The sequence below is a fragment of the Capricornis sumatraensis genome, chromosome 17 (assembly GCF_032405125.1).
Source record: "Capricornis sumatraensis isolate serow.1 chromosome 17, serow.2, whole genome shotgun sequence".
Classification (NCBI taxonomy): domain Eukaryota; kingdom Metazoa; phylum Chordata; class Mammalia; order Artiodactyla; family Bovidae; genus Capricornis; species Capricornis sumatraensis.
The window spans coordinates 68,791,026-68,812,489 of record NC_091085.1 but is presented as its reverse complement, the minus strand read 5'-3'; the positions used below and the strand labels follow the sequence as shown (position 1 = coordinate 68,812,489).

Here is a 21,464-nt window from a genome sequence, read left to right as displayed (position 1 = left end):
TGATCAAAACTAGCTTGTGAGAAAGACCTGCCAGGTGTGAGCAGAGAAACAAGGCCTGTCCACTCCTGCGCTGGGGTGAGAAGAAACCTCACTCCCCACCTGCCAGACAGAGTCCGCTGCAGGCAGAGGAGCCGTGGAGGATGACCTCCAAGGAGTCCGCTTGCTAGTGTGAGAACAGGACAGAGGGGATAGGGAAGGATAAACATCCCTTGGTCAGTCAGATTCCACCCAGCCCGATGGCCTGGTGTGGAGACAGAAGTCAGACTTTAAGAGATGCTTCACTGGAATGGTCCTGGCTTGGTAAAGAAACAACCAGCTCCTTGGTGTGGCTGCAAGCCCATGGGGGCATCAGCTTATCTTAGGCTGACAGAGCAGACCAGGGAGGAGGTTCCCAGACTTCAGGCACTACCAGGGCTTTGATTCTTTTTTACTGCCTTGCATTACTGCGATGATCTAAATCTGACTGAAGCTGTTTACGATGAGAGAGAAAGGCTCTGAGGCCGGAGCCCCATCATACCCTGAACTGCACCCCCACCCTCTCTGTAAGCAATGGTCACACGTAAGCTGAGGGGGACTTCTCTGGCAGTCTGGTGGTTAGACTCTGCACTCCCAGTGCAGAGGGCCGGTCAGGGAACTAAGATCCTACCTGCTGCACGGTGTGGCCTACAAAACATTAAAACCAACAAACAAATAGACAAAAACCCATAAGATGGGCTACCAGGGGTCTCTGGCCAGATCAGGAGGAACCATGCTGACGGCTCTGTACTTTGAGATGAATGTGTATTTAGGGAGTGATAGCAGGACAGAGATCCTCTATGTTTACACACAATTTCAAAACCAATGTGGGCAAAACACAGTGAAAAAAATAGACCCTAAAAAAAAGAGATCATAAAGTTGTTTAGCATTGACCAAATCTCTTAAGAAATGTTCTTTCACTTTATTCCCTAAAGATGCAATGTCCCCGGGACTGGGGCTGTGCAGAAGCCAAGGCCCAATTTTGGCTGAAAGTTCACAGACATCTTTATGACTGTCACCAGCAAGCACCTGTCTGTCTTTTTCTGTCCAACCTGCCAAGGACACGCAGTGGAAGTCTGAGAGTAGGTTTTCCTTCCTCTGTGTGCTGACTCAGAAACAGAGTCAGCTGGCCCTGGTATATAAAGTAGACAGCCAGCGACAGTTGTTAGGACTTACAGAGGAGGAGCCCTCAGCTCAGTCCAAATCTACAAAGACTTAACAAAGGATGCCAGGGAGACATGGGCCTCCCAGCCTGGCCACTAGCTTTTGTTTATCATTTACGTGGGGAGCGGACAATCACTGAGGCCCGTGCCAAAGGGAGCCACAGTATACCCGAGAGAACTCAGTTTTAATGAGAACTTGAGGAAGGGCAGCCAGGATGGTTATAGCTAAGTGATGGGACTGCTCTGTTCAGGTTATTCTAAACAGCATGTACCCAGCACACACTTGTGAAAGGAGACGAAATCCCCCGTCATCCGGGCAGCATCTGCCAGGCCTTCCCTGGGCAGGAAAGGGACAACTTTTCATTTATTGTCTCTGAAGTACCCTGCCCCAACCAGTCTTATTCTTCACCCATAGGAAATGGGAACATAGCAAGGTAGAAAATCCTTTCAATTTTCACAAGGAAGGAAAGCAGAGAATGACTTCAAATCTGTTCGTATTACCGTGAGCTAATTCAGAGACTTACCCAGTTTGATGTGGACTTTGTCCGTGGAGAGGATCACAGAAGGGTACTGGTTGGTGGTGGGAGGTGGCGTGAGCCCTGTGTTGGCCGGAGATGCATCCCGTGGGTAACAGACGGCCTCAATGAGGTTCAGCTGGCCATTTCGCTTCACTTTGTGGCCCAGCCCGTACACCAGCACCCGCGCCCATGGTGCCTTGTATAGAGAGGAACTGAAGAGGAGGTATGAAATTGACCAGAGTTCAGCCAGATCAACAGACACTTTGTTGGGAGAAGTGGGGTGAGAACTGGGCACACATGTCATCCCTACCACGTTTTAGAAGGTCATTCTTCATACAGACTAATTTCTAAAACATGGAAATTAGGGAAGAAGTGTAAATCATTTTCAAATACAGTATGCATTAAAGAATAAAAGCAATGAGTTTTCTTTTTCTGTAAGTTTCACCAGAATCTGCCTGACTTTCTCTCCCTGTCACCATCTGCTGGAGTCAGGTAACTTACTCTTTGCGGAATCCAGACTGACTTTCTTTGCAAGATACGACGACGAAAGCTGCCCCAGGAAAATTGACGTCCATGTTGACTTTGGACTCAGAAATTGGAAACTCTTCGGAGGGGAACTGCTCTGGTGCTGTCTGCAGAGACATTGAACAGGGAAAACCACAGATTCAACACAAGAGGGCATTTCACCTTCCCAGCTCCCAGGCAGGGGAGAGCCGATACATAATACACGCACTTTAACAAGATCAGGAGGACAAAAGAGCCCTCTGGGAGGAAGGACACATGGATTGGACAAGGTAGGGGAGCTGCAGAGAAAACGAGGCTAGTGAGGTGGGGGCTTGGGGAAATTAGTGTTATGTTTTAAAAATTATTTATTTTTGCTGTGCTGGATCTTTATCGCCAACGGGGCTTTCCCTCTAGCTGTGGAGAGCAGGGGCCACTCTCTAGGTGTGGGCTGCGCGGCTTCTCAGGGTGGTGGCTTCTCTTGTTGCAGAGCAGAGGCTCTAGGGCACTCGGGCTTCACTAGCTGTGGCTCCCGGGTTCTAAGGCACAGGCTCAGTGATTGTGGCGCATGAGCTTAGCTGCTCCATGGCACATGAAATCTTTCCAGATCAGGAATCAAAACCACGTCTCCTGCATTGGTAGGCAGATTCTTTACCAATGAGCCACCAGGGAAGCACCAAGAAAGTGTCATTTTTAGTGGATTTCCAATTGGAACCTGTAATCCCAGTTCAGGGCCGTCAGAGCTTTGGACTTTCACCTGCAGGAAAGAGCAGATCTGTTTGGTCAGCTCCAGAAGGCTCTCCTCGCCCTGGTGCAGGGTCCGCGTGATGGCCACGTTGAGCCACTCTCGCACGGTCTGGGAGCTGCCCTGGTAGAAGAGGTCTGTGGCCGAGCAGTTCTGGGAATGGACACAGTGCTGCAGGGACTGCGCCAGGAGGATGGAGCTGGAGCTGATGGTGCCATCTGGGGACGGGAAAGGAAACACAGGCAATGAGGATCACAGCAACCTAGGGCTGTGAGATCCTGAGTAGCAACGAGGCGTGACCCATCTGGAAAACTGGGATGAGTTAGCTTGGCCTTGCTGCTGCTACTGCTGCTAAGTCGCTTCAGTCGTGTCCTACTCTGTGCGACCCCATGGACTGCAGCCTACCAGGCTCCTCCATCCATGGGATTTTCCAGGCAAGAGTACTGGAGTGGGGTGCCATTGCCTTCTCCAAGCTTGGCCTTCAGTTCAGTTCAGTTCAGTCGCTCAGTCGTGTCCGACTCTTTGCGACCCCATGAATCGCAGCACACCAGGCCTCCCTGTCCATCACCATCTCTCGGAGTTCAGCTTGGCCTTAGGTCTTGGATAATAGATGTTACCAATCAGATCCTCCAGGGTGGGATTCAGGAATTCAGTGGTCTTTAAATGTTTGCTTTCTTAAGCTACAAAACTGTTTCCTAACATAATTATTTGAGTGGAGGCCCAGGTCTATCAAGCATGTAAAAGAGGATTCAGGGGTTCCCATAGCCTGACCTACTGAATGCCCAGGTCCACCCTTAGGAATCGCCAGCGTAGCTGAGAGTGGATTTTATAACCCAAGTTAGTCATCGTGATAAAGCTTCTTCCACAGCACTTGGAAGTTTTTCAGGTCTGTTTCAGAGCCTCTAAGTTCTTGGGGGTGGGCCAGTGGACCCCACGTGCTAAAGTCGGCTTGTGGAGATGTTGTTCACAAGGGCACTGGCTGGGACCCCAGGGCTGTGAGATGTCCTCTAGGTTTAGAATGCTATCTGCCCTCTCACTCCTGCTCCCACTGCAGTTGCTAAGAGGTCAAGGGGAACAGGCTGGAGGCCAACATGCCAGAAGATAGAAGGGGCCCTCTGGTCTTCAATCGGGCTGAGAGCAGAGTCGTCAGTGTTCACCAGGGAGCACCGCACCACAAGGGCCCCAAGTTGAGCTGATGCACACAGGCTGGCCCACCAAAACAGCTCTGTTTGAGGTTACAATGAATCAGTTAGGTCTCGGGTGGCATTTGATGGCAGGGGCATTTTCTTTTCTTTACACGGCAAACAGAACGTCTGTGACAACACTACAGTGACTAGATTTCATAGCTCTATTATTTTCCTTGATCCATGATTAGTTCCGGAAGCTCAATGAATGCTTAACAGGTTAGCAATCTTTTCATGCTGTTTATCTATATTAAGTCTAAAGGTCCTGTGATGGGACTCCTCACATGGAGGAGGAGGACACCACACACACCTCCTGCTCAGCGCCTGGCTCACCCTTAGGGCTATTCTGTCCTGGGTCTGGTGTTTGCGGTGACAGTGGCAAAGCCAAGGTTTACCTGGGAGGGGAGGAGCGAGGAGCTGATTGGACAGCAGCTGCAGGTGCTCCAGGGTAATGTCCCGGATGGCGGGGATGTGGAAGAGGCGGGTAAACAGGTGAGGCAGCTTGGGGGCGAAGATGTTGAGCAGGGCCATGCGGCAGTACAGCCTGGCCAGCGCGGCCTCGCAGCGCAGCAGCTCCCTGCAAGGGAAGGGCGGGGGGAGGCGCTGAGCTCTGACGCTCCGGCCACCACGTCGGGTGGGCCGTGGGCTCCTGAAGAGAAAGGGCCACATCTCAGGCTTCTCTGGCCTCATGTTCTGTGCTCCAAGTTAGATACTTGTGTTTTAAACAAAACAAAAAGCCACATTTAGTTGCTTTTTTTTTTGGTCATACCTCACTGCATGTGGGATCTTAGTTCCCTGACCAGGGACTGAACCCGGGCTTCAGCAGTGAAAGCACTGTGTCCTAACCACTGGACTGCCAGAGAACTCCCGAATATCAGCAATATTACCAGGCACCCTGTTTACGGTCACAACAAGCCCCCATTGGCAAGCTGCACTGGGAGGACTGGAAGAAGAGCTTCTTGGTGGGAGGTGATGGTTTCAGGGCTTTCCAGAAAACAGTGACTCTTAACAATGGGGCGTGCCTCTTGCTAAATCTCTGGAAGCTATGCTTGTGGAGTTGTTACAAAAGATGCTGGGTTCTATTTGGGGTGTGGGGCTGTTTAGTCACCACGTGAACATGGCCATGTGACGTGTATTCCTCACACCTGGGTTGTGACTGGGTGAGAGAAGAGCCCTTGAATTTCTGTGCGGGTGACTCTGACTCCTGCTTAAACACACGCACGCCACTGCCCTGTGGCATGCTGTGTGGCCCATCCTGGACCTAGGTGAAGCTAGTGCCAAGTACAGCCTATCTGGGTCTCGTGAAGTTGACTGTCCAGCTGAAACTTCAGACCACCCACATGGGGTGATGAAATATCTGAGTGGAGATGGCAAGGAGGCAGCTGAATACGTGTATCTGGTGTTCCAAGGAGAGGTCCACTCTGGAGATAGATTCAAGCTGCTTCAAAACTGACAATAAAATCAGAAGTTATAATGTTAACAGATGAATGGTATGAAAACAGCTTATGGAAACTTTTATCAGATAGCTCCATTATATTCTCTTCTGAACTGTTGTGAGAATTTTTACAGCTGAAAGAAGGAATTCATAGGTGTATGTGAGGGAATTCTGCCAGGTTTCTAGGTGTTAACCCACAGAGGGCAGACACTCTCTCTTAGAGACCCCTACAGGGCGTTGGGCACAGTGCAGGGTTCAAGGCTTTCATTGTCAGATTAACGAAAACGAGCTGGCTGCTCACCCAGTGTCTGGACTCCTCTTGGCTGTCTCTCTTTCTTCTTGGCCGTGTACCATGAGGGATCTTAGCTCCCCTACCAGGGATCGAACCCATGCACCTCGCGCTGGAAGAGTTTTAACCACTGGACCATCTGGGAAGTTCCTAGGTGTCTCTTCTTGACTCGCTTTAGTCTTTAGACTTTTTCTACACTCTTCAAATCTCCAGACGTGCTTCCATCATCCTCAGGCTAGGGGACACTGGATCTTGCACCTCTTCTTCCTAACCTGCCATCTCACTATTATCTTACTACTACTACTTACTTACTACTTACTACTACTACTTACTACTACTAGCTGCCTCTGACTTGCCCAACTTTGAAAGAAAAGTCTTCTTTGTCAATGATGAGTAACACATGTGACAAAACACAGTAAGTGGATTTCTGTGACTTGCTTAGAAAGAAGGGCTCAACTTTACCTATGCTTTTAAAAAAAAATTTTTCTGTCCACACCACATGGCTTGTGGAATTTTAGTTCCCTGACCAGGGATTGATCCTGGGGCCTTGGCAGCGAAAGTGCTGAGTCCTAACCACTGGGCTGCCAGGAATTCCCTTACCTGTGAATTTGGAGGTTGGTATTGTCCAGTGTGACGAGCCCATTGGTGGCGGTCCTTCTGTAGCCTGCAGGGGGCCTTTCCAACATATCAATAGGATACCAGTATCGGACCAGCACACCTTCACTTCGGAGGTACGTTTCTACCTGAACTAGTTCATTGACCTACAACAGAAAAGAGAAATGTCTATTTGTTTTTTGAGCACTGGTTTGTTTCCCAATTTAAAAAATACTTATGTATGTATGCGTATCAGTACCAAACTTTTATAGAAGTAAATGCTAGTTTTGTTTCATTTATTGAGCCTAAAATGCGAGTTTCATGTCATTTATTGAGTTTAAAAGTCCAAAGACACCTGGATAGTGTGTTTAGCTTCTTCATACCAGTTGGCAAATTTTTAAAAATTGTTATTGGAGTATAGCTGCTTGAGAATTTTAATTGGGCCAATAAATTAAAGAACTTTAATGTAACCATGAGTCAGAAATTTAAAGAGAATAGTGCTATATTTCTGTGACAGTTCAACATACATTGTTGCCAGGTAAAATTTATATTCATTGGTTTTATGTTAATTTTATAAAAGCAGAGAGTAGTCTGATAGCTTTATTTTATTGCTAGTAATTTAAAAAAAGTAAGCTCATGCATGTGCATTCTGGATTCCAATAGCAATGTAATCTTTCTTTGTGTGTGTTAATCATTCAGTTGTGTCTGACTCTTTGTGACCTCAAGGACTGTTGCCTGCCAGGCTCCTTTGTCCACGGGATTCTCCAGGCAAGAATACTGGAGTGGGTAGCCATTCCCTTCTTCAGGGGATCTTCCTGACCCAGGCATTGAACCTGGTCTCTCACATTTCAGACAGATTCTTTACCATCTGAGCCACCAGGGAAGCCCAATCTTTATTTAGAGATTACTATTATATTTAAAGTAATAACAAACAATACTATTACTTTTTAAAATAATATTTCTGGTATTTCTTAAGTAGTCTGATTCCCTCTGTTTTAATCTTTATTTAGGGATTACTATTAACACAAAGGGAATCAGACTACTTAAGAAATACCAGGGAGAAGGCAATGGCACCCCACTCCAGTACTCTTGCCTGGGAAATCCCATGGATGGAGGAGCCTCCTAGGCTACAGTCCATGGGGTCGCAAAGAGTCGGACACTACTGAGCAACTTCACTTTCACTTTTCACTTTCATGCACTGGAGAAGGAAATGGCAACCCACTCCAGTGTTCTTGCCTGGAGAATCTCAGGGACAGAGGAGCCTGGTGGGCTTCTGTCTGTGGGGTTGCACAGAGTCAGACACGACTGAAGCGAGTTAGTAGCAGCAGCAAGAAATACCAGAATTATTACTTTAACAAATTTCTATTTTTGTAATTTTCCTGGCACACATTTCCACTGCTGAAATATATTGTCAGTTACATACTTTCTAACAACCAGAGTCAGAAGTTTGTATCAGAAGGGAATGGGAGATATTATTGATGGAATTTTCTACTTGGAAGTTCACCTTAGTAAACCACCAGTCAATAGCTTCTCTTTAAAATGTCATGATTTAAATTATGGTAAAATGGAGTGAGTTAAAGATGTAAAACCTTTCATTTCAAAGCATCAGTGATAACTAACATTATCTGTATCTGTAGACAGACAGATAACAAAACTTATCTATGTGGTGATAGCTACTTCTTTATCTATGACTTTTAGGCTTGATCTGTGTATTATTTCTTCGCTTTTTCCTGAATGGGAAGCATAAATGCAAGCACATATATGTAACCTAAGGATCACAGCCTTCAAAGAGGACTCTGTTCTCAAAAGAAAGCTTTGGTACGGCCCTTACTTTCTTCTATTCCTTCTTCCCTGCCACCTCCAACCCCTTGAGAGGGTTCTGCAAAGCCAAGAAGAAAACAACTGATCTAGTTTAATACACACATTTTATAGACGGGGAAATCAAGGCTTGAGAGAACCAGTAACATGATATAATCAACATAACTATTTCTTCGAATCTGTATAACAATTGTGACAATGACAGATCATCCATTCAACAAGGCCAACAGGAGAATTCTCCCTTGGAACTTGGTAGATATAGGCAGGGGCAGACTGAACATGGCTGATGGAAAAAAAAACCCCAAAAAACCCTGCAGTGGCAGTGTGGTCTGAAGTTACAGACAGCACTGAAAGTTAACAGCTTACACTCTACCATCAACTCTGATCTGGGCCCCTGAGAAAATCTCAGGCAAGTCATCTGGCATGACAGCACTCAGTCTGGTTTCTTTATCCTGACTCTGAAGAGTAATCTACCTGTATAATCACTTTTAAGGTACTTGGAGGCCTGGGCATGAAAGTCTGTGTATATAAAAGGCTGTTCACTCACTGAATCAACATCTAAGACAACTCCATGAAGCCCAAAGGTTTTCAGCATCCCTCGGATAGCAAATTTTGGCAGGGCAGTTCCAACAGTGGTGCTGGCTACGTTATTGCTGTCTGGAGAGCGTGTTACTACTGTGAGACCTGAGGAAAGTAGAGGGGAGAAGATTTTTCAGGAGCAAGTAGCATTAACATGTTGGGACTCTATATATTTTAGGATACAAATAACTCTCCAGCATTTACCAATACCCTCAATTTAGTTATAGCCCCAGAGGAACACAGCTTAGTCTGGAAGATAGTAAAACAAAATGCTGTGAGAACTCTGGCAATTCAACAATAAAAAGACAAGCCAATTAAAAAACAGGCAGAAAATCTGAATAGTTTTCCAAAGAGAAAATATATGTATGAAAACATGTTCAACATCATTCGTTTTTAGAGAAATGCAAGCCAAAGCCACAGTGAGATACCACACTTCACATCCATTAAGATGGCTATCATCATAGACAGACAATAGTAAGTGCTGGCCAGGATGTAGAGAAATTGGAATCCTCATACGTGCTGATGGGAATGTAAAATGGTGTAATCACTTCGGAAAACCATCCGGCAGCTCCTCAAAAGGTTAAACATAAAATTACTATATAACCCAGCAATTCCACTGGGTCCATATATTTTCCATATATACCCAAGTGGAATGAAGACACGTCCACACAAAAACGTGTACACAAATGTTCACAGCAGCATTATTCATGATGGCCAAAAGGTAGAAATCACCCAAGTGCCCATCAATTGATGAATGGACAAACAAAATGGAGTATTATCTGTACAGTAGAATATTACTTTGCCATAAAAAGGAAGTACCAACATGAGTTATAACAAGGATGAATTTTGAAAAAGAATTCCATGTGAAAGAGGCCAGACACAAAAGACCACACATTGTATGATTCCATTTTTTTATGAAATGTCCAGACTAGACAAATCTATAGAGATGGGGAGGTAGAAAGTAGATCACTGGTTGCTAGGGGCTAGAAGGAAGGAGGAATGGGAGTGGTGAGAGTACAGGATTCGTTTCAGGGGATGAAAATGTTCTGGAATCAGAGGCAATGGTTTGGAGGCTGCACAACTTTGTGAGTATACTAAAACCACTGAAAGGTATACTTTAAAAGGGTCTGTGAAGTTTTTCTCTCAAACGAAGAAGAATCAAACAGAAAAGTAAATACATATGCCTGCCCCTGCCCATGAGGTTCTGATATTTTTGTGAAAGTCTAATAATGAGTGGCTTTAGATTTTTTTTTGTGCTTTTCTGTATTTTTGTTTCCTCAAAATCTGCAACAGATTTTAAATCAAATGAATATATACCTTCTATAAAATTCTAAAAAGCATAGTACAACTACATATTGATGGTTCATTAGCTGGGCAGCCAGGATTAAGCCTGAGAGGCCTATCTACAAACCTCCAGCCATGCCCTATTTCTCTGTCTTCAAGTGTTCTGTCTCACCCTGCTCATGCAACAGGTTCTGGGAAAGTGCAAGAGGCCCCTAGAGGCCAGACAAGCATCCAGTTTCCCCACCAGGAGCCAAGGGCCTCACGAGGGAGAGCTCAGGAGAGCTCAAATCACTCAGAGTGAAGAGAGTCACCCTAGGAGAACCAGCAGCTGCCTACTCAAACTCAGGTGGGGGAAAACTCAACTTCTCACTTCAGGGTAAGTTTCAAAGAGAAAGGAAAGGGGGGAAGCAAAACCTTTTCGAACTTTATCAATCGTGAACTTGTTCGCTTCATCTTTAATGTCTTCAATGGTGGGAAGATAAAGGTCTCTTGGGATGCCACCATTCTCCTCGTAGAGGAATTCAACTGTCTGCCGGGCAATATCCACCATGCCTGAAAGACAGAACAGAACTGGTAACCCTCCAGAGAGCACACGATCTTCAGTCCAATCATGACACTGACTCGTACCTAGCATGAAGACAGAAGGGGAATTCATGGGAGTAGGCGGCCTTTTGGGAATGGTAATTGTACAGTGTCTATCGAGTTTAAAATACTCAATGCCCTACTTCTAAGAAACTCTCAAGCCTCTCCCACAGAAACACAAGCTCAAGTGTGTAAAGGTACAAGGAACACTCCCGGTAGCACTGCTGCGAAGTATAACCAGGAAAAAAAAATGGGAAGAACGAACACAGTCCTCTTAAAAATGATTGTACATTATGAAGCGGTCATTTCATTTTAGTTAAGTCAAGAGAACAAACTACAGGACAAATGGAGAGGAAGAAGAAAGTGAGGGTAATGCTGTATTTTTTTCTTACTTTATACCTTCTTGTACTGTGTTTGATTATTGCTACAACTGACACAGGTTGCTTATTTAAGAGCAACGGGCAGCTCCATCAGCTTCTTCTATCCAGTACTGAAATTTGCTCTGTTCCTCTTTCTCAGTGGGAGAGAAAACAATAATCAAACCACCCCCAAAATACACACACACACATACATATACTGATTAGTCCTGGCACCAATCTGAGAAAAAGGAATTACTTAACTATCACTGGAAATCAGGGATTCAGTGTATTAGTTGGTCAAGCAATGAAGGTCTTTTGGTGGTTTTTCGCCTTATTTGTTCCTAGTCTCAGTCAGGACAAAAGTTAAAAGAGAAAGAGCAAGTACTGTCTCCCTACACCTTCTCTGACTGCCACGATGATGATAGGAAACCTGATCTGATGCTCCGAGAGGAGGGCGGCTGGGCCTCTCAGGAAAAGGCATTTCTGCATCTCACAAAGCAGGTGTTTCACAGATTAGAAAAAGCCTTAAAACAGAAACCAGCTATCTGCATTTAAGCCTCACTAATAATTCACTGTCTGCAGTCAAACTCTGTTGTATTCTATGTGTCCAGTAGACAAAAAATTTCTCACCATCATCATTACCGTGACATTTAATTTTGGTCAGACTACACGGCCTGCAGGGTCTCCAACCAGGGATTGAACCTGTGCCCCCTGCAGTGGAAGCTCAGAGTCCTAACCACCAGGCTTCCAGGGAAGTTCCATGGATGCTTACTATGTGCCAGAAACTGTTCTTAGGAGCTTTATCTGTGTCAGCTCTTTAATTTTTCATACCATTATTGGTTCCATTTGAAAGGTGAGGGAAGTTGAGAAAGGTTAAGTAACTCTCCCAAGGTCACAGAGCTGGTAATAGCACAGGCATGATGTCAGAGCCCAAGCTATTAACCATCAGGCCATCCAGCTTCCTGGTATAACAAGGCCAGCTTCATTCTAACAGGCCATCAACTCAAAATACTGAGCAGAACTGACAAGCAAAGAAAAGCCTGGCGAAGAAAGCAAAAGACCACAAAGTTCCATAAAGGTCCAAGAAGGAGATACTATTAAGTCTGGCCCAACTTTAGATGAGCCCCTCTTTTCTGATTTATTCCCTGAGTTTCATGTAAACACATCTCTTCAAGCCATGAAGGGGATTCCATAGGAAAACATAAAGCACCAGACCTAGTTGTAAAGCACCCTTTATCTGGTCCAGTCCTGATTTCCGCTCTGCTTCGTTGCGGAACCGTCTTCGGATGGTAGGAAAAACCTTGGTCTCCCAGGCTTTCACCAGCAGGGCATAGTGGTCCTCCTGGAAGGAGAAGACAAACGCAAATGGAGAAGGAACACCTTGTGTCCTTTCCTGACTTACTACGGCTTTCACCCCTGAGGTCTTCACCCCCCTCAAATGCCAGCAGCAGAAACACACTGTGCAGACCATCAAACTAACTACACCCTCAGAGGCCAGGGGAGGCAACAGCTGGCTTGGGGTGAGCTCTTCCTTTCCCTCTAAAGCCATATAAACACTTCACATGACCCCAAACCTCACTGCTGAATTACCATCAAAGCACTTCTTTCTCCAACATCCGGATTGCTGCTGGGCCACGGAGCCAAACAGATACAGCTATTGATATATGGTTTAGGAAAATGAATACCCCAATTACTGTCCAAACACAATGATATAACTGCACGCATAAAGACTTCAGTTTTGCATGCTCAGATCAAAATATTCCTCGTGGCTTGATTTCATCACCAGGGAGTTAAGCGACTGCTGTGGGGCTCTTACCTGTGGGATGTCGTCATCATCATCATCATCACTTTCATCATCTGCAATGGGGGGCGGGTGGGGGTCTGGGCCAGAGGTGATGAAATTCTCATAGCTGAGCTCCACTTTATAATGACAGGAAGTATCACTATCATATTCTGTAACAAAGCACAGTGACAGTGAATTCTAGGCAAGGGAAGATAAACTCATACATGGACAGACCAGATTCTCTTAATTTGTGAGAAATGGATGCGAGAGTTGGACTGTGAAGAAAGCTGAGCACCGAAGAATTGATGCTTTTGAACTGTGGTGATGGAGAAGACTCTTGAGAGTCCCTTGGACTGCAAGGAGATCCAACTAGTCCATTCTGAAGGAGATCAGCCCTGGGTGTTCTTTGGAAGGAATGATGCTAAAGCTGAAACTCCAGTACTTTGGCCACCTCATGCGAAGAGTTGACTCACTGGAAAAGACTGATGCTGGGAGGGATTGGGGGCAGGAGGAGAAGGGGACGACAGAGGATGATGGCTGGATGGCATCACCGACTTGATGGACATGAGTTTGAGTGAGCTCCGGGAGTTGGTGATGGACAGGGAGGCCTGGCGTGCTGCGATTCATGGGGTCGCAGAGAGTTGGACACGACTGAGTGACTGAACTGAACTGAAAGACTCTCAGTTCTTGGAGGAATTTTAAACCACAGAGTCAAGGAATAACTAATCATCTACAATTCCCTTGAATCCTAAAATAGTTTATATGGATATAATTCATTCAACTCAAAGAAGACTTTGGATGGTCCTTCAACAAGATACAGAATTAAACAGACTCTTAAAACAATTTTCAAACCAGTATCCCAAGGGCCAAATATGGCTGCAGACATCTCATTTCTTGAAGATCATTTTTATTCAATCTTATTATGAGATTTTTCAAATAATCAGGAATGTTTTTAGTGCACACCTACACATCTAGCACTTAGATTCCACAACTAACATTTTATTATTCTTTGATGGCTTCCATTTTCAATCAGTTTAAAAATGATTAACATTTAAAATTAGGAGATTTTATATAAAATTTGTGGTTCTTAGCTGTCTCATAAAAAGTGGACAATCTTTCAGGCCTGCATTTCCATGTGGCAATATTCTGTTGGTTCTGAGTAGTGGCAGACTTCCTCTATGTGGGGGAAGGACTCTCCAGACCACCAGGCTTCCTCCTGGCTCCCTATTTTATCTGGGCCTATTACCCCATTACCAGTGGGCAATGGAGTATGTCCAAGCTAAATGAATTTATGGAATTAACAGCATTCCCATTTCCAGGAAGCAGGTGCACCCTGAGGGGAGGCAGCTTACGTTGCTGAGCAGTGGCTACAGCAGCAATTCGGCATGGTGGCCCGTGAGTGCCCGGGTCTGACGCAATACTGGTGCCAGCATCGTTATCACTGTCAGAGGCCATGGCAAAGGGCAGGGCCTCGAAGTTAGCACTGATTTCCTCAGCCAGGTCAGTGCACAGGTCAGCAGCGTTGCGGTGGGCCTGCCCTTCAGCGTAGGCAAACGGGCGGGAGCCAAAGTTAGCGCGAGTCTTGGTGTTCTGGAAAGGAAACCAAAGAAAGGACTTGAAAGGAGTTAGGTTACTTATGTTTTCACTTTTAACACCTCCAAGTGGACTTCATTCACTGTCCCCAGCTATGGAGAGTCTGTAACCCCGGGAGAAGGGCTGGTGCAACTATAGACCCTGGTGCTTCGAGCTCGGCAAGGCCGCCCTGCCCCTCCCCTCACACTCATGCTCTTTGCTATTCAAGCTCAGTGACCCTTCTTGTTTCCAGCACTGTTCCTTTCTACCTGACGCCACTGCACATGCCATTGCCTTCACCTGCAACATTCTTTCCTCCAATTTTGTCCATTTAAACCAGTTAAAATTCCAGATCTGGCTCAAACATCACTTCTTCAGGGTAATACAGATGTGACCAGATTGGCTTGGTACTTGCTTCCCTCAAGTCTACGATTCAATCATATTGTGATGATTAATTTTATATGCTGATCTGACTGGCCAGAGGGTGCTAGATTAAACATTGTTATTGCTGTTGTGTCTGTGAGATTAACATTTGAATCGGTGGACACAATATGTCCCCAATGTGAGTGGGCACTATCCAATCCATTGAGGGTCTGAATAAAACAAGAGGTGGAGGGAGGAGGAATTCAACCCTTTCCCCTTTCCCCCTGCTTGAGTTAGGATATCTCACTCCGTCTTCTCTTTTCTCTTGCTATTGGACTGAGACTGAATCAACCCATGCCTCTCCTGGGTCTCTGGTGTGCAGATGGCAGTTCATCAGACTTGTCAGTCTCCACAGTAACATGAGCCAATTCCTCAAAAGAAATCTCTCCCACCTCTGTCTACATACACACACACACATTCTTTCTCTCTCATATAGATGTATATATGTATATACATACACATATATTTATGTGAATGTTTGACTAGTATCTGACTCCTGCACACTGGATTTAATTGCACAAAGACCATATCTTTTTTGCTCATTGTTATTGTATGTCCAGAGCTTAGCATAGTACTTGAGATACAGCACTCAACATAGGTGCTCAATAAATAAATATTTATTGAATGAAAAGAACAGGCTGCCTAAATTATTGACATCTTTAATCAGTTCACTGAAGAAAGAGAAACGATGTTATCAGAGACGTGGTACAGGGGCACATCCTACAAGATCTTCTAAGTCATTCTAAGATTTGGGCTTTCACAATATGTGACACAGGATGCCACTGACCTGTTGAAAGAAGAAGAGTAACATGACCTAACCAACATTTTTAAGGGATCATTGTAGCTGCTGTGTTGAAAAGACATGTAAAAGGGCAGGAACTCCGGGGACGGGAGGAGAGGGAAATATAGGAATACTGTAACACGCTTCCCAGAAGGTGAGGGTGGCTGGGCCATCAACTCAGTGGTCAGATTCTGGATACATTTTGAAGGTAAGTCAACAAGGTTTGCTGACAGACTGGCTGTAGAGTGGGAGGAAGAAGAGAAGTCAAGAAAGAGGCCAAGGTTTTTGGCCTTAGCGACTGGAAGAATGGAGCTGCCATTTCCTGAGACAAGGCAGGCTAGGGCAGAAGCAGGCTGGGGGTGGGGAAGAGTCAGGCTCAGTTTCAGACACGTTAACTTTGACACGCCAGTGGAATATCTATTTCTAAATGTTGTCTAGGCTGCTGAATATTTGTGTCTAGAATTTAGGATGAGATCTAGACTGGATATAAGGATGTGGGAGCTACCAGCATGTAGTAAATAGTAATGTCCCACAGAACATTAGTTGTTTATAGGTGCTCCTTAAAAACAAGAGTTCCATGATTAAGTATAAGTGTAGGGATGCTGGGTTAAATAAAGTTTAATTTTTAAATCTTTACTGAAGGATACCTCTGAGCTTTTGGTATACTAAAGCAACCCAAGAGGGCCATGTTCCAAACTTATTTAACTCATTTTCTACTGGCACTGGAAGAACACCAGTGTTCCTTGCCTTGTTGTTTAGGAAAGATGGCCAAAAGGAGATCAAAGCATTTAAGCACTCAGATTCAATGCAAAGGAAGGACCCACTTCTTCAGCTTTTTTGAGGTTCTGTCATCAGGTACCACATACTATGTCAACCAGGCCACGTCTAGTGTCTTTAATTTTTCCATTCTCGATGGGACAAATTGCTGAGGAGAATTTGGTTTTCGTTCTCAACAAGATAACCTGCCTTTTTCTGAATATGAACCACCGGCCACATCCCACCCGAGACATCTTCGAGATACGGTGAGAGGCGCTGCCCACAGTATGTGAAGTACACACGGCCCTTGGCAGGCTGCCCGGGTGGAGGAGGCGTCCCCTCGGTTCTCTCCCAGCCAATCCCTGCCACGTCACCTAGGGCAGAAGGAGACAACACTTTTTTTTTTTCCTTTTTATTGACTATTAAAATTCCAATATGTAACTGGCATGCGGTCACATACCATTTGACTATCATGGTTTTTATTTATTCATGCCATCAGTTACAGTTGAAAAAGACATGGAATACCTTGTATTGGGTTGGCCAAAACATTCATTTGGGTTTTTCCATAACATCTTATGGAAAAACACAAAGGAAATTTTTGCCAACCCAATATTTAGATACATATAAAGTAACATAGTTTCCCTGGTGGTTCAGACAGTAAAGAATTCACCTGTGATGCAGGAGACCCAGGTTTGATTCCTGGGTCAGGAAGATCCCCTCAAGAAGGGAATGGCTACCCATGCCAGTATTTTGGCCTGGAGGATTTCATGGACAGAGAAGCCTGGCAGGCTGTAGTCCATAGGGCCACAAAGAGTCAGAAGACTGAGCGACTAACACTCACTCACTCACTCAAAGTAACACAACAGAAATAAACAATTTTAAAAAGAGAAGTCAGAAACTGTTCAGAAGAACGAAAATAGTAGTGTCTACATAGTTATATAATTACACATGAAATTGAACCTTTATTTTCCAGGCAGCTAAGACAAAAAGGAAAAATATTGGATATGATTTTTTAATAGAGGAATACAAGTTTTTCTCTTTTGACATGTACAAGATTGCTTACGAATAAAGGTAAGAAAAGTAGTATTTTCTCAGCAAGTTTGCAGATGACTTAGAAAGGGTCTAAAAAATATAATTTAAAACTCCACCTACAATGTAAGCTAAACATACATCATTAACTCATATTATGACTCCTTACTTATATTTATTTACGGCATTTTTCAGGAAGTGAAGATAATACAAGCTAAGCTGCTTTCTGATGAGATGACTAGATACTGGGATGAATTTAGAGAACCAAGGGGACCATGTCCACCACATCAGCACTATAGGCTGCCTCAGGCAAGCTGCTAGTGCACATAGCTTTAGAGTTAACCCATTGTAAACTCTCCAGTCAGTGCATGAAGTTCTGTGATTCTGCTTTCGATCAGTCTCACATGCTTTTTTTTTGGCTGCACTGCACGGCTTTCAGGATCTTAGTTCTCCAAACAGGGATCGAACCAGTGCCCTCAGAAATGAAAGTGTGGAGTCTTAACCACTGGACTGCCAGGGAATTTCCAGTCTCATATGGTTTTGATACCACTAGGCTGGGTTTCCCAAGGGCTGGGGACTTGTCATTGTTCACCACGGCATCTGCAGGGCCTAGAAAAGGGCCCAGCACATAGGAGATGCTCAAAGAGTAACTGTTAATGAACAGACACTGAAGGTGTTGGTACTGAGGTTGGGATCCTGTTGTTAAAAGTAGGTTCTTAATTCCTAGCACTACACAGACACATTTCTCTAAGAAAAGAGTAGGTAGCCAGCTTGCTTGAGGTCTGATCCAAAATTTTCTCAAAAACTAACGTATGATCAAACAAAACAATCAACTGTAACAAACAAATAAACCACCTAACTATGGGTCCCCTGCTCTCTACTCCCCCTCCCTCTGTGCTTAAAGCACTTAAGTACTCAGCAGATCACAGAGTTCTGCTCCATAGAGAGAGAAACAACCTGCCAGGAAGTAACTTTCCAAGGCATAACTTGACCATAACTGAAAATACCATGCTCACTGGTAAAGTACAATTTAATAAGCAGCTCCCTCAAGGAAAAGTGATGACCAAATTACCCCCAGACAGCTACAAGAAGTTATCTGTTGGGTTCAGTGACTCAGGAATCCCTACCTAAGCATCTCAGGTCATCTATCACATTTAATAATTTCAAGTTTCATCAGACATGATGCTAAGATGTACTGTCTGAAAATAAGTCACCAACACTTTTGGCTGCTTCTAATGTCAAGAGGACAATGTCTGTATATGCTACTTCTGGAGCATTTAGGACTATTCCTCTACTATTACCGATCAAGTTATTATATGCAGGCTTAAAAAGACGAGGGGAAAGATTTTCTCTTTATTGAACCGACTATGTGACTGAAACACCTGGGCGGAAGATCTGCTGAAGCTGGACTGGATGTTTAGGCTACTGAGAGCAAAGTCTATAGCACATTGTCTTACCTACCGATAATGGATTTCTTGAGCGCTTCAAGCTGACTGGTAGGGGTGGGGTTTTTTTTTTGAAGCTATTTATATGTTTATTAATGAAAAGCTAATTAAAGACCAAACTTCAAAGTATAGCAAAATCTCAGATTTTTCCAGTGATGGAGGAATGACAATTACTGTAACTCCTACGTTACCAATGGAGGCTTTAATGACAACAGTGCCTCATAAAATGAAAGGTTCAGTGTAAACTAGGGGACAGCAATGACAAGTATTTCATTTTCACTAGAAGACAGTGTTCATTTCCATTTGTTGAGTTTCATTAATTTTGACCTATTCTGGCCCAAACCTGGGAACAACAGAAATAGATAAGGTGCAAAAAAAAAAAAAAAAAACAACCCAAAAAACCGCCCACCATACTCACCAGGAGAGAGAGTTACATCTAATCGAACGCTCTTCCACTGTAATAAACTGGAGCCATTGTAATGCACGGCTCGGCCATTGCTATTGAAAAGAAAACACAAGGAACAGTCAGAGACGAGGCTAATGGGCCAACACAGAGGAAGGTAAGCAGTGAATGGTTGGAGGAGTTTCAGTAGCAGGAGAGTAACTAGGAGACAAATCCTAAGAGCTCTTCTCTTTCATTGAACATGAGTATATTTCCAGCTGGTATTGTCTATATTTTTTAGGGTAGAGACTATAATTATATTACTATAGTTTTAAAATACCCACATCCATGTTGGGGTTTTTTTCCACACTGTGTGGCATCTTAGTTCCCTGACCAGGGATTGAACCCATGCCCCCTGCAGTAGAAGCACAGAGTCTTAACCACTGGATAGCCAGGGAAGTCCCTATTGTTTTTCAGGTAACAGTGATAGGAGCCACTTACTTATGGAAAAGACAGGTGCCCACTGGATTAGTCCATGCCCCATCTCTTTTCTCTGCTTCTGTAGCAAAGCCAAAGGAAACTATTGGTCCAGTATCATCATCTGTATCTCCATAGGAAACAATTTCAATTTCCCAGTAGAAAGACGGGGCCTGAAGAAACACCAGGAGTGGGCAGACAATCAGGGCTCACCATGGGCCCTTGAACTTCCTCTTTCTCTCACATTTGAAGGACAGAGGCAGAAGACAAGGGGTCCTGTGATTTCTCACCTGAACGGGCAGTGGTGAGGTGGCGTAGATAAATGTGCCCCGGGGCAGACCGCCCCCCGCACTGGGGTCTGCTAGGAAAGTGACAGAAGTGAGGTGCGAGGAGAACATGCAGGCTCGGACAGGTGGAAACACTCGTGAGGGGCTCCATGTAATCTCTTTGGGCTGCATTGGGGAAAAACATTTTCATTCAATAGCATTGTGAACACAAAATGGAGATATTGAGATTTCAAGTGATATTTTTTCTCTTATATATTTTTAACTGTCTTATTTTGAAATGACTTCAAATCCAGGCAGAAAATTATAAGAATACAGCAATTTTTATATACTCTCACCTAGTATAAATAAAATTTTTTGAGATAAAATTCACATGACATGTAACTTTCCCATTTAAAGTGTACAGTTCAATGGATTTTAGTATATTCACAGAATTCTACAATCATCACCACAAACTAATTTTAGAACGTTTTTGTTCTCCTTAAAAGAAACTGTACCCATTAGAAGTTAATTCCCATCCCTCTCTCCTCCCAGTCCCTGGTAACCACCTCTATGCTTTCTGTCTCTCTGAATTTGCAGGTTCTGGACATTACAAGAAATAGAATTATACAGTGTGTGGTCTCTTGTGACTGGCTTCCTTCACTTAGCATAATTCCAGTTTTATCCATACTGCAGCATGTATTAGCACTCCACTACTTTTTAAGGCTGATAATGCTCACTGTATGAACATGCCCATTTTATGCATTCATTCATCAGGGGATGGACATTTAGGCTGTTTCTACTTTCTGGGTATTATGACTAGTGCTGCTAAGAACATTCACAGATATGCCAATATTGGACATTTCTGCCTCTTTTGCTTTTGCCCCTCAAGTGAAATTTGTTTTTTCCCTGTGAGTCTGCTTTTTCGTTTGTTTTATTCACTAGTTTTAGATTCTATGTATAAGTAATATCATACATTAAATGTCTTTCTCTGTGCCACTTTTTCTTTTTAGTCACTCTATGTATACTTTTTAGTATTATTACAAGATGAACTACAGATCTAAAATTTTGAAAAGTTTTCTTTTTCTTTGTTATCGAAAATGCACAAATTATTTACAGACTGCCGAGTTCTGCTCCCCTGCTGTAATCTTTCAATATTCAGAATGTCAAGTTGATGTGCTTTGACATTCAGAGATGAGAGCATGTCACTGCAGAGCTTATACCTCCAAATGGCTCTGCAAACTTTACCCCTTCTAAAATCATGAATGTGCTGCCTGGCATTCTGTAATTCTCTCATGCTGCATGCTGCAGACACAGCAGAGGGCTCACCTGTCTCCGGTCAGCCTGCAGCGGAGGTGGCGGGGGCCGAGCACAGTCCCGGTAGAGCATCCTCAGCCGTTCACACTGCACTTCCACAACTGCCAGCCGCTCTCCTGGAGGGGAAGATGTCGAAGATGTGCATATAAATCCTACAACTCCTGAGAGGG

At 44.3% G+C, this 21,464-nt stretch overlaps 1 protein-coding gene across 1 annotated transcript in view; it reads right to left on the bottom strand.

The window, feature by feature from the left end:
* HECTD4 (HECT domain E3 ubiquitin protein ligase 4) overlaps nt 1–21,464 on the bottom strand; it is a 166,237-nt gene that overhangs the window by 20,322 nt on the left and 124,451 nt on the right. Inside the window, exons 45-59 of the mRNA XM_068989575.1 lie at nt 21,307–21,410; nt 20,005–20,166; nt 19,739–19,887; nt 19,274–19,353; nt 16,592–16,755; nt 14,202–14,439; nt 12,883–13,019; nt 12,282–12,408; nt 10,540–10,677; nt 8,810–8,946; nt 6,451–6,611; nt 4,522–4,703; nt 2,955–3,160; nt 2,198–2,328; nt 1,703–1,908 (exon numbers count right to left, since the gene is read on the bottom strand). Of these exons, the coding sequence (XP_068845676.1) occupies nt 1,703–1,908; nt 2,198–2,328; nt 2,955–3,160; nt 4,522–4,703; nt 6,451–6,611; nt 8,810–8,946; nt 10,540–10,677; nt 12,282–12,408; nt 12,883–13,019; nt 14,202–14,439; nt 16,592–16,755; nt 19,274–19,353; nt 19,739–19,887; nt 20,005–20,166; nt 21,307–21,410 (2,322 nt within the window). The remainder of the gene's footprint in view (nt 1–1,702; nt 1,909–2,197; nt 2,329–2,954; nt 3,161–4,521; nt 4,704–6,450; nt 6,612–8,809; nt 8,947–10,539; nt 10,678–12,281; nt 12,409–12,882; nt 13,020–14,201; nt 14,440–16,591; nt 16,756–19,273; nt 19,354–19,738; nt 19,888–20,004; nt 20,167–21,306; nt 21,411–21,464) is intronic.